At 36.9% G+C, this 19,128-nt stretch overlaps 1 protein-coding gene across 1 annotated transcript; it reads left to right on the top strand.

The window, feature by feature from the left end:
- The first annotated feature begins 1,300 nt into the window (after window positions 1-1,300).
- Window positions 1,301-17,329, top strand: pitpnc1b (phosphatidylinositol transfer protein cytoplasmic 1b). Its single transcript, XM_077209730.1, has 10 exons — window positions 1,301-1,766; window positions 4,049-4,197; window positions 8,956-9,044; window positions 9,206-9,213; window positions 9,335-9,406; window positions 12,728-12,820; window positions 15,053-15,208; window positions 15,301-15,364; window positions 15,561-15,647; window positions 16,052-17,329. The coding sequence occupies exons 1-10, from the start codon at window positions 1,719-1,721 to the stop codon at window positions 16,210-16,212; spliced, it is 927 nt and encodes a 308-aa protein (XP_077065845.1). The 5' UTR covers window positions 1,301-1,718; the 3' UTR covers window positions 16,213-17,329.
- Window positions 17,330-19,128: the final 1,799 nt, after the last annotated feature.

The raw sequence follows: 19,128 nt of genomic DNA, 5'->3' as shown, positions 1-19,128 counted from the left end.
ACAACTTTTTCCTTATGTCTTAAATATATGTCAGTGTACACACAAATGTCTTTAAATATATTTTCAAGAATGCATCTTTACAAATGTCGCAAATTATTCATTCAGAAATAATCAGTAAAATTTCGTTTCTATTTTTCCACCCACCTATTTGGTGGCTTCCCTGATTGCAGCAACTTGCATTTTTATTACAGATATTTTGCGCCAATTTTCCCAGGAAGTGACCAATTTGTTCACTTGAACACATGGGATGGAGTCGCAACACATGGGATTCTGCAACCTGAACTTTGCAAGTTTCTTCTTTTCTTTTAATAAAGCTTTTTTCCTTCTTTACAACATCATGAAAGCTGACATTACTGACCTTTTTTGCCCCCAAAAAATCTATATAACTTTAACTCAGAGAAAAAGAGAAAAAAAGCTCATTATAAAAGTATAATAAAGTCATTGTATTAATGCTATATATTTTTTTTTAAATAATTTTAATGTTTTTGAAAGAAGTCTCATTATATTTGATCAAAGTACAGAAAAACATTAATATTGAGAAATGTGGTATTGTGATATGTGATATTTTTAAATGTAATTTATTGCTGTGACGGCTAAGCTGAATTTCCAGTCTTCCGTGTCACATGATCCTTCAGAAATCATTCTAATATGCTGATATGCTCAATAAATATTTCTTATTATTATTATTAGTATCAATGTTGAAAACAGTAGATCATGTTTTTGTAAAAAAACATAATACATTTTTACAGGATTCTTTAATGGATGGAAAGTTCAAAAGAAAAGCATATTTGAAAAATCAATCTTTTTTACATTTTAAATGTCTTTACAGTCACTTTTGATCAATTTAATGTGCCCTTGCTGAATAAAAGCATTCATTTCTTAAAAAAAAAGATCTTACTGACCCCAAACTTTTGAACGATAGTGTAAACCTCTCTCTCTCACACTAACAGACACACACACACGGATCTAGCAGAAAGGATTCTATAGACTGAGCAGTTTAGTGCATTTTGTATTGTAAACAGCGTGTGGTTGTTTAATCTGGGGCAAAGTGAAGTTTATTGAGAGAGCAAGTAAAAGTAGGACTGTAAGTATGAAAGATGAAAAAGATGGAGCGATGGTATTGTGTGGGAAACCAGCAGAGGAAAGTAAAGTCAGGTAGAGGAGGGAAGGGGAGGAATGGGCTGAGGCAGGAGAGAAAGAGCAAAGATAAGCACAGAAGAAAAGAATGCACACAGAACGGAGACGAGGGGAGGGAAGAGGGAGGGGCAAAGAACATGGCAAGGTTACACATGAACTGCAGTCTGTTTTCTTCTTTAACACAGACACAGAAAGAGAGAAGTAGAGGGAGGAAGCTTCGGTTTTGCTCTTATCTCTGCAATATCACATTAAACCGTAAATTAAGAACAAAACGGAAGAACTGAATGCTAAAGGAGTGAGTACATTCATGACACAGAGAGCCAGGAAAGAGGGACACTGAAAGAGAAAGACAGAGAAAAGACAGAGAGACTATGAGAACAATAAAATAAACACGGCGGATACACATTGGCAGAGTTTACAGGACCAGCTCTGACATCAGTGAAGTGAGAGAGGAAGAGGGGTGCAACATTGCTTTACGGAAACTGCCGTTTCATACGCTGACACAGTCTAACAGACGCTTGAGAGAAACAGAAAGAGAAAGAGAGACAAAAGGATCAAACAAGTCTAATTTCAACCAAACCATGTTGATAAAAGAATACCGGATATGCATGCCGCTCACTGTCGATGAAGTAAGTTTGTACCTAACTTTTTACATGTGTTTGGGTTTGCTTCCATATGTTTGTGTGTACTGCAGCTGTCCACATGATTAGTGTGCATGAAAGTAAACATTATCAAGATGTTTATTCCACTCTGTTTATGCAGATGAAACCTTAATCTAGCTCTGTGCATGTCTGTGGGCTGCACTTCATAATCTCCCTATATCAGCTGTTTACTTTACCTAAACGGGTCATACCAGTTATGTATTTTCATTTTAAGTTACTCACCTCAAGGCTAGAAACAAAACACAAAGGCTTTTCCAACAAACAGCTTGGGTTTCTAAAGAAGGGTCAGGGATTGTTTCGTATATCTATGTTTCACCTTCAAGGAGCCCAAACTTGTGCTCTTCGGATCAGACAAGCCCAAACAAGCACACCTGACCTGAAAGTCTGCCTTAGAATTCGTCTATGGACAACATCAGCACTAGACCGCATAGTTTCCAGACAGGAGCACTGCCCCCTTCTTCTGGAGAAACTCTGGTGTGCGTACAGACAGCGTTTTTATGGTCCAAGCTTCACAGGGTCTCTGTCGTCATCATCAGTGACAATGATTGTCGGAATGGGTTTTCACATTAACAGATTTCAAAAGAAGTATCCCTCAGACAAACAGCAGGAACATTGTCAGTGCTGCCAACATTGTTTTTCAGGAGAATATGTGGAAAAAATTATCCGGAGACAATTTGTGCCCTTTCCATTTCCATGACAGATCAAGCACACTATGACAATGACATATGCAACATTCCAATTTTGCGCAAAAGTTAAACTCACAACTTTGGATGGAAACATCTCTAGTGACTGTTTAGTATTTTTTAAAAAGCTTTAAACTCATGAAATGTGTCATTTTGTTTACATTTTTTACATTTCTCAGAATAAATTAGCCATGAACCGTAATCAAAATAGCACATATCACAACATATATTATCTAAAGATATTATATTACAGTAATAAATCAATGTTTGGTTGCAAAATGGCACCTACAGAAATGTAATAATTTTTAGAAAATACTTAATTTATAGTTGATTTAACAAATCAGATTTCATTTCATAGATCATTATGAAACAAAACTCATGAATTGTATCTCTTTGTTAATAACATTTTTCAGAATAAATTGTAACGTTATCGTAATATCAAATACCACAAAATGTATTCCAAAGAAATATATTATATTCATTATTAATGTTTGATTGGAAAATGGCACCTACAGAAATGTAATACATTTACTTTAAATATTTAATTTATAGATGTTTTATTATATTTGACAAATAAAATTTTATTTCATGGATCATTATGGCGCAACACACAGTAATATACTAACAATAAATTATATAATAATAATAAATAATATATAGTCAATAGATTCACATTTTTGTCAATATTTCCTATTTCTGAAAAAATTGTGATGCACTTTTTTTATTGCTGCATGACAAAATTTAAATCTTGATTGATATAGGTTCATTTGGCAAAATTGAACTTGAAGTTGGCAGAATTAGTAAGTGGAAAAAAATACCAAAATATATTTTAAATACATTTATTTTATGCTAAATATACGACAAATACATTTACATATGTATGTGTTTATAACAAATACCCTGCAGGTGTAACTTTGGTAGGCTATACTAAATGAATATATTTAAAGTCTGCTGAATTGTAACAACTAATTTTGTATGTAATGCATTTTAGTTGTCTGGAAGTAGTTCTGAGGTCCAACTAAAGTTATAATTAAGTAGGCTATATTTGATTGTGCTAAAATGGAACTATTGCAAGTAAACTTTAGGTACACTATAAACATATTGCATTTAAATTATACAGTGATCATACTATCCTATACTAATAGTGACATTAAAACACATTTTAGGCAATAAATGTGCATTGTGGAAAAAATAGTACTCCAAAAAAAATTTGAATTATAATATTTATATCAGTTAGTCTCAAGTGATATGTCAGCAAATATTTTAATAGATTTGTACTATACTTATGAAATAAATGCATTTTAAATAGATTTTAGTATAGGTTTTTTTACTAGGGGAATTCAACTTCCTGTCATTCCAATTTAAATTCCAATTCAACATCGATGTGGAACGCATGTGGAACGTAGCCAATTCAATTCACATTCCAAATTGTGAGCTAAAAAGTAAGCTATTTCTAAAATCCTGGATTTTGCTCAACCAAGTTAAAAAACAAGGCCAAAAAAGAGAAAGAAATGAAACATGAGGTCACAAACAGGGGTCAGCAATTCCTCTTTCTCTCTTCCTTAGTACAGGATTGGCCAGTTATACATGATCAGCAAGCACAGCAAAGAGCAGAGCGGAGGAGGTGAAGGGGTGGAGGTCGTCCGTAATGAATCTTGCACAGACCACAAACACGGAGCCGGTCAGATCACAGAGAAACGCATTTACCTCAACAGGTGAGAGCGGCACACTGCACACACACACACACACACACACACAGGCACGCATAAGCCATCCTATTTTGTTCACGGTTTACATCACACACCTGCCAACGTGCCAGCGATCAGCTATTATTGATGACTGCAGCTAACACCTTTATGCATGCAGCAGAGCTCCTGCCATCTCTAACTTTACCTCCAAAAAACCCCTTTCTCTCCCTTTCGAGCTTCAAGCAAAAATACACAGCAACATAACCGTCCTGAGGAAGATCACGTAGGTATTCAGTCTGATATCATCCCACGCTGAGTGTGAACGTGCATACACACTTGTTGCAATTGCCTGTTTTCTCTTATATTCTGTACACTTTCGCCCTACAAGGACAGAACATACCCCCCCCACCCCCCCACCCCCCACACACACACACACACACACACACTCAGTCATTAGATGCTGTTGTGAATATGAATTACTGCACCTCTAGCACCAAAGCAAAATTTTCAAGCCATTAATGTGTTAGGAAAGACCAAAAGGGCAGAGCATTAAGTTCCTAATGGTCAAATAAATCTTATCGTGAGCATGTGAGTCTAATTCAAATGCTGATATTACCACAGACGAGATCATTATATGCTGTTTACAAGTATATCGTGCTGAACCGCTGCATTGTAATTATGAATAATTTAACTTGTATCGTCAAGATACAAGCGTCAAAGGATTGTAATGTAATGGCAGTTGTTTGGTGGGAATCTGCTGTTAGGCGGGACACACTGTGGAAATGTCTGTTACCTCAGAAATGGAGATAGAAAGAGTGTGAGAACGCGGGACCACATCCGTGACGCTCGACACAACTGGCTGACCGTGAATGATCTACATCTTCTCCACCCCTCTCTTCTCATCCTCTGTCCATTCATCCATCACTCAAGTCCTCAGGCTGTAAATCTCAAGCGCTGTCTGTGCTGCCTTATCTTACAGTGCTGAGTTCATTCTCTCTCTCTCTCTCTCTCTCTCTCTCTCTCTCTCTCTCTCTCTGTAGTGGGGGGGTTTTTGGACTCTGACTGTTTTTTTTTTGTGAGGGACAGATGGCACCAGACACCTCTGGAAGTGAGACTTATAGCTATTGTGACAGCCGCCTGACCTCTCTCACCTCTGCACATTCACATCTACAGTGGCCCCAAAATTATCTGGACCCTTAAGACAAACTTTAAATGATTTCCATTAAACAAAACACAAAATAATCAAAACATAGGGCAACTGCCAACTGCAAACAAACAATGCAAGACATTTTCTCAGAACTAACTTTTGCCAATTAATTTTAGCCAACCATTGAACAATGTACACTGCCGTTCAAAAGTCTGGGGCCGGTAAGAATAAAAATACAGTAAAAAAGCTAATATTCTAAAATATTATGCAATTTAAAATACCTTTTCTATTTTAATATATTTTAAAATGTAATTTATTACTGTGATAGCCCATTTTTGAGTGGAAGAAAAACATGCTGTAGAAGTGCATGTATCTTTAAATGCAAAAGAGCTGCTGCTCCCCGCCTCGTTTTCCAGAAGAGGGCGGAGCTTTTACAACTTGTGCCTGATACTCTGATTAAAAACTAAAACATCCATTTGGTTTTGATTATCATCTCTAATGCGGTCACTCACTGTATTTAAAGGGATAGTTCACCCAAAAATGAAAATTAACGCATGATTTACTCACCCTCAAGTCATATATGACATTCTTCTTTCAGACGAATACAATCAAATTATATAAAAAAATGTCCTGGCTCTTCCAAGCTTATTAATGGCAGTGAATGGCTGTATATTGAAAGTCGATCAAATCGTCTCCATCCATGATAAAAGTGCCCCACACGGCTCTGGGGGGTTAATAAAGGCCTTCTGAAGCACTGGCGTACACCTAAAATAGATGCAGAATTCTCTTTTAAAGTTTTAATAAAACGTTTCCTAAACTTGGACTATTGTTGTTTACCTAAAATATTTGTACATTTAAAATGTATTTTAATTTTTTAATTATTATCGTTAAAAAAATATCTACCGACATTCGCACTGCCAACCAATCCGCAAACAGCCGCAGACTGGTAATACGGTTGTGCTGTTGAGTCTCGCGCCTCATGAGGAGAAATAGAAACAATGAGCGCAGTTCACACAAAGAAACTTAATGAACATAGAGCGGTTAAAAAATGAATGTGGAGTTTTCATATTTATAATATATGATATGATACAGTTAAGCACCACGACTGCTGAATACCATCACGATTGAAAATATGACACTGATTTCATATGACAGTTCAATAAACAAGTAATCAATATCAAGTCACTTACATTTTAGACACAATATTGACTGTTTTTCTATTTGAGCAGCGATAATAGTTCCAAACAAACATCCCAAGAACCACAGCGCAGCTCACCGGAACACATAACTGCATTACTGAATGATTCCGCGCTTTGAATGAATCGATTGAGTCAAAGATTCAATGACCCATTAAACAACTACCTCATTCCTTAACGATTCAGCCGTTTGAACGAATCATTTGAATAAATGACCGAATAACTCACTCATTAAGACAGTCACCTGCCGCCCCCTACTGGTAGTTTAGTTTCGTGTTTAAAAGTAGGCTATAATTCTTTCCAATATCTTTTTTGTATCTTCAAAAAAGATTTAAAACAATCTCGTAACATTATTTAATGCAGTTGTAATTTTTCAGTGTAAATTAATTAATTTGATTGGTAACAGCATAGTGTCTATTTTTTTCAATTGAATGTATTGATCAAATCTAAGAATTTAAAATGAAAGATGAAGCATACGTTTAAACCGATTTCTGCATTTTTACTTGGACAAGAGAATGGCTGATTTACTTGTTCGAAGGAAAAGCACAAGTAAAGCCTTAATGTTGAACCCTGAGTTATATTTTATATACTGTAGGCCTAGTATTAGGCCTATGTTTATGTGGCAAGCAAGTTTTACACATCAGCCCAGTCTATTCTGTAAAGTTAGTGATAAGCCGGGTCCGAGTTTTTTTTTGCACATTAATTTGACAATAAATGTGGCACACCCAATTTTTCTTATGCACACCCAGAGACGCTTTTCTGGCTACGCTAGTGTTCTGAAGTGAAGTAGGGATGGCGAAAACTAAAAATTTTCTTGACCGACCACAGAGCCTCATTAGCCGGTTGTAACCGGTTAACCGATTAGTTTAAAAAATATGCCACGCAATTTGAAATAACAGCCATTTCGAGCCGCGCCTGCAATTTCGCAACTCTGTCGCATCTCTCTCTGCCTCCCGCTCACACACACACACACACACACACACACACACACTGCCCCGGCGCTGCGCTTCCACTCACGTCACTTTTTTAAAATCCCCTACAGCGCGAAACATGAGTCCCGCAAACGCGGGGCCGAGGAGCTTGTATGTAATCGGAGGACAAATGGCTCCTTAGTTTCGAAATGGTTTGGGTACAAGGTGATCGCGTTGAAAATAAAGGCGTTGGTCCAGCGTTAGAAGCTCATTTGAAACATTGCAGCGTCTCATTTAAGAAAATGACAGCTCCGAAGAGACTCCGCTTAGTTTGAGGTAACGTTAGTGCTAACAATAATAAAGAAAGATGATGATCATCATCACCTTATCTGTTACCACTGAAATGTAATGTAATGTATTTCTACAGTATTACTACTGTATTTAAGCACTGTATCACACAAGTTGCAACTTACTGTATCATTATTTTTGGTGAAATGGTCCCACACACTAACCTTACGTTTCTTTGCACGCTTCATCCTGTCGTCTGCCCATGCTCTAACCTCCAGTGTTTTAGCCTGTAGCCTTTACTTTTAGCAAACCTTGTGAGCGCGCGAACCCAAACGCTGTGACCTCGCGCCAAATGTTTTTATTGGTTTAAGTACAAACAGGCGAGTTATGAAAAATTGAGTGTGAGGGATTTGTTCACTTCACACAAAAATATCTTCGAATAAGATGGCTAACTGTAGTAGCGTTTAGTCCACTGTCTATAATAGCCTAATTTAGAGATCACTTCTTCTTTTTTAACCGACTACCGACAAGTTTGACCGGTTAACGTTGAGACGGTCAACCATCGGTCAAACGGTCATCGGTTAGCATCCCTAGGTGAAGTGATGCGTCCATGTAAGAAAAATATCCATATTTAACACTTTAACACCACATTTATCAACTAAAATAACTAGCTTCGGTCGGACGGCCTGCGCAAGTCGACAACGTAAATTTCAACATTTACAAACGCATTATTAAAATCAAATGTCGTATTTGTGAACATTAGTTAATGCACTGTGAAGTAACATGAACAAACAACAGCTGCATCTTTATTAACTAAAGTTATCAAAGATTAACAAATACGGTAACAAATGAATTGCTCAAGGTTAGTTCATGATAGTTAAATACAGTAACTAATGTTAAAAAATGAAACCTTATTGTAAAGTGTTGCAACATTTCTTATTATCACAGTTGAAAACAGTTATGCTGCTGCTTAATATGTTGTGCTGCATAATAAAAATAAAAAAATTCAGGTTTCTTTGATGAAGGTTAAGTTTAAAAGAACAGCGTTTATTTGAAATGTAAATCTTTTAGAATACTACAAATATCTTTGCTGTCATTTTTGATCAATTTAATGCATCCTTGCTGAATAAAAGCATTAAAATCTTACTGACTCCAAACTTCACGCTTGGAGTTAAGCCGGGGGTTGTATAATGTGTCTGTTGCGTCATAACATTTTCTCGTTTCCCTTTTTGTCTGTGTTCAGCAAACTGCCAACCTGGATGAGAAAGTTTGTTCCCATGGCTTTTTATATAACAGAAACTGCCTGGAACTTCTACCCTTACACCATAACTGGTCAGTCCAAGTATTTACTATTCAGTGTTTGAATCGTAATGTGCCGTCACATACACCCATCTTGTTGTTTTTTTAATGCACCAGTAACCAGGCGTAACCTAACACTTTATTTCTCTTCTGCAAACTTTTCTCCTTCTACGTCCATTGGTGTTTTACCACAGAGTACTCGGTAAGTATTCTCACATGTCAGCTCAAAATCATGCAGTTTCCTCTTGGCTCACTGACCAACTGAGCAAACAAGATAATCACCTCACTCTCCCTCTTTCTCGTTTCTTTACTCCTTCCAAAAGTGTTCCTTCCTACCGAGGTTCCATGTCAGGATCGAGACGCACTTTGAGAATGACAACGGTTGCAGTGAAAATGTGAGTGAGAGATGCCAACACACATGCATACACACACAGACACACAGTGTGTGTTACAGGAGATAATCCTCTTAAAGGAGGGCGATTCATCAGAGGCTCACGTAGCTGTCGCGTCCTTGTAAAGGCCATTGTGCTCGTGTCCGTCTGTGAAGCACTCAGTAGTAACAGTCAGGTAAGCAGATCCAAACAGTCCACCTCACTCCTGTGACACCGGACACCAGTGGCTTAAAAGCAGGACCTCAAAAACTGGTTTCGGTCAGACTATAGCAAAGGGCTCTTGAAAAATCAACAGCGCTGTTGACGCACCTTAAGTTAACGGACATCAATCATTTTTTTAAATGTTTTTTTTAATCGGCACAGGTCAGTAAGATTTTATTTCTCTTTTTTTTAAAGAAACTGATACTTTTATTCAGAAAGGATGCATTAAAATGTTCAAAACTGACTGTAAAGACTTAGACATTTTTTTTTTTATACAATATATGTTTGTCTAAATGCTGTTATTTTGAACTTTCTAATCAAAGAATTCTGCAAAAATGTATCACGGTTTACAAGCAAGGTTTACAAGCGCATAATTGTTCTCAACACTGATATGATAATATTCTTGAGCACCAATTCAGCATTATTTCTGAAGGATCACGTGACACTGAAGACTGGAGTAATGGCTGCTGAAAATTCAGCTTTGCCATGACAGCAATAAATAACATTTTAAAATATTTTTCAATAGAAAACAGTTACTTTAAATTGTAATAATATGTCACAATTATAAATGCAATCTTTGATGAGCATCTTGGCAATAAACTTCTTTTAACAACATTTTTGAAAAATGTTACCGACCCCAACCATTTAAACTGTAGTTTACTCCAGAAACTTTATTTGGCTTTCTCATCTGAGATCAAATTTTAATAACAAATATATATGCAATTTGATTGATTTCTGTTTGTAGTCTTCAAATTACATGGATACACAATATATCTGTACCATATCAGCTAATGGAAGATATTAAAGTTCTCAGGAGATACAATCTCATGAGTCACTTTCCCTTTTCCACCAAAAAAGAACTGGTTCGGAACTGGTGCTGGTTCAAAGTTGGTCCGGAGTTGGTTCAACTTGCGAACCTTCTCAGAACCTGTTTGTTTTTCCACTGACTAGAGCGCCCAGCGAACAACGTCGTTACGTCACTGTGTACGTCGCCATACGTCTTAGCTTAAACGCTTGCAAGTACAATATTACGTTGGGATTATCTCTTACTTGTGTACCAAGAAGGCTTTAAAAACAAATGAAATTTGTAAGTCTTTTAATCCTTTCCTTTGATATGTAATCTTTTCTGAATAGTTATGTACCCCTGTTCTTTCCGTTTATTTGTTCTATATTGTGACTGTTTTATTCTTTGCTTACATAATGTTTTCAATTAAAACAAATTTTAAAAAAAAACTAGAAACGCTTGCGCCAACTTCAAGCATAACAATTACAATGGCGGACTACATCGTGTTTCTGCAAATGTTTCTCCTGGCTTCGCGATACTTTCTGTCAGAAAAGATGTTTAGAACACATCTAAACCCGTCCCCAGCCCCCGACGTAAGCATGACGTGGTAAAAGAACGGTTCTAGTCCAGCAAAGAGTTGGTGCTGCTTTGGAACCAGTTTTACTGGCCGAGAACCGGTTCTTTGGCTGTTGAAACACAAAGAACTGGTTCGCGAGTAGGCACCGGCTCCGAACCGGCTCTCAAAATGCTTTGGTGGAAAGGGGGTATTTGAGGTTTTTAATTCATCAATAACCATAAAACTGCACTAATCACTGTTTACAGTAGACAGTTAAAGTTTGAGGTTTCATAAAAAAAATTCTACTAGCCCTCAGGTCATTTCAGACACCTACTTAATAAAGACAACAAACAGTCAGTATAGCTGTCAACAAACAATTATTTTAGCCATGTTGTCATTCAGACTTTTTACTTAGTAGTTATTGAGATGAGATGAGTTTTTATTACTGGTTTGCCGTGTTTGTTTACATACAGCGAATGAGAGAAAGAGAAAGAAAGAGAGAGAGAGTGAGAGTGAGAGAGAAAGAGAGTGAGAGAGAAAGAGAGAGAGAGAGAGAGAGAGAGAGAGAGAGAGAGAGAGAGAGAGAGAGAGAGAGAGAGAGAGAGAGAGAGAGAGAGACAGAGAGGGGCCGTTGTGCCCCGGAGTGCTCTCTGTTATTAAGAAACAAAAACTAAGCATTATACAAGATCCAACCTGCCACAAAGAAACTCCGAGATTTATGAGTATCTGCCTGTGAGAAAGAAAGAGCGAGGGAGATGGCGGGGAGAGTTTTGTTACTGATACTTTATAAATTATACAATTTCCTCCAACTCATCCAACTTTCTTTCCACATACCAGCAGACACACTCCCTCATTCACATACACGTGACTTAAAGGGATAGTTCACCCAAAAATTTTAATTCGGTCATCATTTTCTGGCCCTTAAGTTGTTCCGAAACTTAACCTCCAAATGAACATCAACATATCGTTTTTTTTCATACAAGCACTGCATATAAGTTTCACAACACCAGCACAGTCAAACAAATCCAAATAATACTGGTGCAAGTGTCAACACATCAGACAAGAGGAAGAGTAAACAGCTTTCCTCACGAGGAGACAGAGATAACAAGACAAAGAGAGGAGAAAGAAAAGGAGAGGGAAAAGAGCAGGGTTTTGTTAAAACACCTGCATTGTTTTTAACCCATAAACAACTTTTTTTCTTTTTTTTAAACAGAGAGCCCAAAAAAAAAGATCAAAACACCACTTATTTCCTTAATTGCTTATTTTTCATTCATTCTCTTCTCTTCGATTCCAGCGGGTGCAAAAAGCACCTGCAATACTGCAGAGTCAAGGCAGCACTCCTTTAAGTTAAGACTTGTTATCTGGTTTATTTCTCCACTGGCCTGCAGTAGTGTGCATAATTCAGTACTTCTGCCTATAGTAGGCTTGATTTTGCACTCTTTGTTTCCATGTTTTTTGCATTAATTCAGTCTCTGCCTACGCCCTACGGTCTTTCTGTTATATAGTGTGTCAATGTTCTGTAATGGGCTACAGAATGTTTAACCAGTTGCATTGCAATGTGTGGTATTTTATATCAAGATTGCTCTGAGCAATGCTGAGCACTGAAACGGCTTCCCTTTGTCTTCAAATATATGCCGACATTGGTGCATTTCTATTCTTCTATGTTTAGACAACTTTAAGCCACACTGTCATATTTTACTTGGGCATTCCTGGAATAAGAAAGCAGGGTTTTCTTTGATACATTGTTGGATTTGTCTGATGTCGTCTGATGTCTCCTGTGCAGGTGTTTGGTGAAGTGCCAACTCCAAAGGACACAGTCTGCTTTTTGGATATTTTGAGTGATCCAATCCCCGATAAGCATTACAAGAAGTCGGAGGTACATATACATTCATATATGCATAAATACAAGGCAAAACTAAATCAGGGGTGGGTAAAATTCAGAATTTATGAGTGGGCTCATTTTCAATTCATGAGTTGGAATGTGAATTGAATTGGCCAAACAAACGCAAACAAATGCTAAATTGGGATTTGAATTGGGAACGTCAGGAAGAGGAATGTATAGACCAGCAGTCTACATAAGAGGAAATTCAATAGTGTAACAGAAGTTTCGTCAAAACATAAATAAATCATTCATTTTGACTAATTATGCCTATTTATCTCCTGATATTTAGGCTGAAAAATTCTCAGCTCATTAGACTAAACAGAGTCTAAACTGAGTGCCGTCAAGTTAACACAAACATCAAAACAGATTTGACATAAGGTTTTTTTATGCAAAAGTCCACCCAAATATAATGATCCCCTTGAGAGGGACCCCTTCCTAAAATAAAACATAATTTATTTTTATGTAGAAAGAGCGATTTATACTTTTTAAAGAAAAATATTAAAGGTGACTTTATAAAGACAACAGAAAGGCAGAATCAAACAGTAAAAATCTTTTTTCAGATAACTTTATAAAAAATAACAATTTAAATCCATTTAATATGTTGAGAAAATCTGAAAATTCTGTGAAATGAAATGTTCTTCCACCATGCCATGAAATAATTAATGTCTATACGTGGCATTTCAAATATTGATTGTTGATATGTTGGTATGATAACAGGAAAATTCATACCGAACAGTTATTATTAAAAACAACACTTACAGCAGATTGCTTGTTCTTCCTTAAATTTGAATCTTATGTATCATGTTCATCAAATTTAATTAGAATTAAATTCTCAGCTCAATTCCGAACGGTGGACAACTCTGATACACAAAGAAATAACCATCCAGTCTACTGTGTTCTCTTTGCACCCCATAGCAGTGCAAATGTCTTCAACGCTAGTATTTAAATGACACAACAGAGACTAACACAGCTCTACATAAGTATGCGTGCACTGCACACAAGCGCAGAAACAAAAACCTCAAGACAAACATTACATAAAAACCACATTCGTCAGTCTGCTCTACTTAGTGATACAGTTTATCGGAACCTGCTGCTTTTTCAGTGGACAAACAATACATCAGAGGAAAGCATGTTTCCATGTTCTTTCAGATTCAGTCATGCGCAACCTCAAATCCATAGCTGTCATATGCCAAGTTAGGAATAAGACAAATCCAAGGATTAGCCTACCCAAAAAAAAAAACAGACAAAACTAAAATTTCTACAGACAAGGGAGCAAAACTTTAAAATACGGATGGGTGAATCAATACTTTAAATACTATTATATTATATTATTATAAATAGTTGAGACTAATTATGGTCTGTAATTGTCAATTATATTAATAAATGAACGAAAACAGTGCCTGATAATCTAATCCAATCTTTAATGATGGCTTTCAAATACAATGTTAGATGACTTTAATTTCCATTTTATCCTCAGAAATCACAATAACATTTCCATGTAATGGAGGTTATATTGGCTATAAAACGTTTTTATAAAACTAAAAGTAAAGTAAATTGTTTGATAATTGTTAGTTATGACAGTAACAGAGTTGAATGGTTGAGCTTGATGAATGCAATCAAAACTACAATTTGTAGAAACAATGAGAAAACAGAACTTACTTCTCATGCTTTAAAAAGCGTCCAAATGATGTTACTTCTTGAGTGTTACACTTTTTGTAATGGGAGAATACAATCCATGCACCAAAATTGTTAAGCAAAGCAAATGTGGGACACAGCTAAATACAAGTTTTTGCTCATTAAAACCGCTTTTATGACAATTAACTGAACATCATTTCAACAGATGTAAAAATGTTAAAGATTTTTATTGTTAGACAACAGACAAGCCAAAATCACTCATTTTACGCAGGGGTGAACCCAAAATGTTATGTTTAGCACTAACTACTTTTCATGCTAAGTTCATTTTATGTTAGATAATCGTTAATCAAACATATCTAAAAGGTCACACAACAAAAAGCATGGAATTTGTGCCTCTAACGCTTTAAAAATGGGACACCACATGACCAACTGTGAAAAGTAATGTCACCCCTGCACAGTGATTCATGCACAGCATGCGACACACACACACACACACACACACACACACACACACACACACACACACACACACACACACACACAATAATCTGCTTACTCAGCAGGTAATGTGTATCTACTTAAAACAAACAGGATCTGAGACACTGGGTGTCAGAGAAAACAGGTCGGGGACCCCTAGTGGATGACTGGAGGAACTCCACTACACCCATCATGTGCTCCTACAAAAGAGTCACCTGTAGCTTTGAGGTCTACGGCTTCCAGGGAAAAACAGAGGACTTCATTCACAGGGTACTGACCGTTACGTCCCATTCATTACATCATGCTTTTAGTCATGTAATCCCATCATGTGTCATATCACGGCATGTTATGATTCATCATAGAACATTCGTGACATTCTGTTGGTGGGACACAGACAGGCGGTGGCATGGATTGACGAGTGGCATGGTAAATGAGACGTATTGTAATGCTTCATTACCATAATTCATCACATGCTCTGTTCATTACCATAATTTGTCACATGCTCTGTTAAGTACACACAAGAATCCTGATCCCTCACTTGGCACTCAAATGCTGCATGTCATCTGTCTTAATTCTTCGCAAATACCAGCAAACGTATAACAAATATTTGCGTACTGTGCAGGAATGACGATCGAGCAGGTGAGAGAGTACGAGAGAAAACAGCAGGAGGAAACCAACTGCCAACTCAAGAGTGACATTTCCTCCACAGGTAGAGAAAAAGCAAGAAAAATGCTGGAATTATATCATCAGCATAAGAATAAGTAAAAATTTGGAATTGAAAAATGTATATCAATCAATATCACAAATTTGCTTAATGATTAGTGACCTAGAAATAGTGCCGAACCATACATTTAAAAAATAATAATTTTCATTAGAACATTTCTAGATTTAGAGTTTGAATACATTTTCATTGTAAACTCTGTCATCTCTCACTGCCCTCTATTGGTGAATGTTTTACACTGCACCACAGCTGTTACAGTTTAGTCAGCACAGTGATGCAACTTCACAATTAATATGGAAGTCATCATGGCTCATCTAACAAAACTGTTACAACATGAGCCGATAAATCAGAAGCATTTGTGGCAAAAACTGATTCTCTTGTCTGCTTTTCAGACTCTGCTCCTCCAAAGCGACCCAGCTACACTCGCTCCATCTCTGTTACGGATGAATCGTCACTGAAAAAGATGGGGGTAAAGACTGAAGACATGCCAGACTCTTCATCCAGCCCTTTCTCCGTCAAAAGTCCCTTGAGATTACACTCTACCCCGGAATAATACCCACAAGAACCGCACCAGTACCACTTCTTGAAACATTTCCCAAAATTCTCTCGACTCTGACTTTCTCTTCTAACCAAAACTGATAGAAAGACATTCCACATTGTCACCCTCTGCTTTCCATTCCTTGTATGTTTGTGCTCATGCAGAGGTTGACATTAACAAAACATCTTACTAAAGAATATAAGATAAAGACTCTGGCTCTCCATGGAGTGAAAACATAGTCCCTTCATAGACAAGCCAACATCACCAAAATGGATTCAACAAACAGTCTATTCCAGTGCCAAATGAACAAGAAGGAGACAACAGACCCACCTGAGCCCAGAATGGATATGAAAAGCCTCTATTGATATAATGATGAAATCAGTAGACCGGTTCAGTGAAACCCAATCATATGGATTCTGGTGATTGTGAGCAACTAGCTGAAATTTCTAGTGGGTTACGGGTTATTGAGACTAACCTTTGACTCTGTATCAATACATTGAAGGAACGTAACTGATTGTTTAGTCAGGCAGCACATAGTAGAAACATTATCAATAGTACTTTTGGTGAGAAGATTAAAGACTACAATGGACTGAACATTATCCGTTATTTGACACCCTTCATTCAATACAAGCCACTGGTGATATTCTGTGTTTGTCTCTGGTTATTCAGAATTAAAGGGGACCTATTATGCAAAATGGTGTTTTAACATAAATGTGTGTAGGCAGTGTGTGTAAGCCAACCACCCTATAATGGTAAAAAATCCATCCACTCCTTTTTTTTTATCCCCATAAATCATAAGCAGTGTCTTAGAATAAGCTGTTTGCAGTTTCTATGCAATGTGACATCACATTGCATAGGCCCCGCCCACAACTGCTGACGGACTCTGCCCTATTAGCATAGACCAGCCCTGAGTGAGCTGTACACAGTCCGCCATTTTTATCTCCTTGCCAAAGAATTTAACAACAGCATTCAAGTAAGAAATGTATTCTTATTAATACTAAAGCTATTCAAATCAAATGCAGTGAGTGATTTTCCGTTTTTATTTTGTTGTTTGATACATATTAACAGCATTTATAGCAGTAGGTACTGTATATTACGCTGTTTTCACTTTAATACACAGATCTAATATACACATGTGATTTCTTTACTTGCTGTTTACGTTCACAGATATAACTGACTGTGTTTATGTGACATTACCTTGTGTGTATTTGAGAGTTTAAGCGCAATAGAGAATTTAGTTTCATTCTCACGCGGTGCGCCATTTGACAGCCAGCTTTCTGTGCGCGTGCTTTGGATGTGTGCACTTAGAAAACCATATATCAGAAGTTTTGACTGATATGGCTTTAAAACATGCATATAATAAACCTTCATGATGACGAAGAATTGCGATGTCACACGAGCGTGACCGACCGCGTTTAAAATGATAATCAAAAGCAAACAGATGTTTTAGTTTTTGGCAGAATAGGCCTATTCGATGCTTTCGCCCTCTCACTGAAAGAAGGGTGGGGAGCAGCAGCTCATTTGCATTTACAGATACATGCACGAAAACAGCATGTTTTTCCTTCCACTCAGAAATGGGTATTTACAACATGGTATAAGTGATCTGTGGGGTATTTTGAGCTGAAACTTCACAGACACATTCTGGGGACACCTTAGACTTATATTACATCTTGTAAGGGGCATAATAGTTTCTGCCATTGGTTGAACAGACAAGTAGCCCCACCCTTAACTCGCATCATTGGTAAAGCCAATGTTGCTATGTCAAGCAGCTCAAATTAAAGGATGAATGTTGAAAGGGTCACATCATATTTTTTTTTTTTTAAATAATAAGATTACTAAAGGATGCATGATACATCTGTACCACATTTCTTATTACTGTATTATCAATGTTAAAAACAGTTTTTACATTTTTCTCTGTAAACTGTGAACCCTTTTTTCGGGACCCTCGATGCGTAGAAAGTAAAAAAAACAGCATTTATTTAAAATAGAACTCTTTTGTAACATTATACTTGCTAATAATTCCACACTTCTTGATGAGGGGTCAAAGACCCCAAAAAACATCGACAAAAAGTGACTTTGTAAACAAAAAGTCTGAGCGCAGGCATATTGTAAGCTTTAAGCGTTCCAGAAACTGCATTTTTGCTGTCATCGGTACATTCACTTTTTCTCAGAACATATAATTGCAAAGATCCTTGCTACTGCTTCCTCCTGTGGCAATTGCTGTATTCATTCATTACTAGCGTTTTATTTCCTTCTTTTTATCTCTCTGACGAAGGGATGTGGAAGGCAAAGATTGAGAATCCATGGTTCCTGAAGTCCCCTAGTAGCGCTCAAAGAACTCCAGGCTGTTCTGTTAGCTCTGGCTCTCTCTTTCTTTCAATTTCTCAGTATCTGCATTTTCTCTCATCCTTTCCTTGCTGCCCCTCCTTCACATCCCAATTTATATCGCTCTCAAGAGAGCATTTCTGATGTATAAATTTCATTAGAAGAAAGCTTCTAAGGCAGTACCCCTAGTGCAGGCAGATTAAAAGATCAGTTCAGAATAGAATAAACAGACCAATGGAATAAAATGCTTTAAATCGTAGGACCTAAACAATATTAATGTCATTTAAGCGCTACTAATATTGTGCATGAGTCCATTTGTATGGACCTCTTTTTATTATATTTGGGGGTTTTCCATCATTTTAAAGCCAGACAGCCTCCTATCCTCATCCACTTTCTTTTATTATAACAAATACTATTTTCGATATTCATCAGAAATTCACCTTCAAAAGTATCTACACCATATCTAGAATGAATGTCATTATATCTGACAGTCCATATTATCTTTGAGTGATAAACCGCATTTAAACACAGAATATCCATCTGCACTGTTTCTCACAACCATTAAATGTCAACAGATAATTCATATTTAACATTAGACTTACCTGA

The sequence above is a fragment of the Siphateles boraxobius genome, unplaced genomic scaffold (assembly GCF_051911475.1).
Source record: "Siphateles boraxobius isolate OS27281-9 unplaced genomic scaffold, OSU_SipBor_1 12, whole genome shotgun sequence".
NCBI classification, from domain to species: Eukaryota; Metazoa; Chordata; class Actinopteri; order Cypriniformes; family Leuciscidae; genus Siphateles; species Siphateles boraxobius.
The sequence above is the reverse complement of the archived record's forward strand: the minus strand, read 5'-3'. Positions and strand labels throughout refer to the sequence as shown.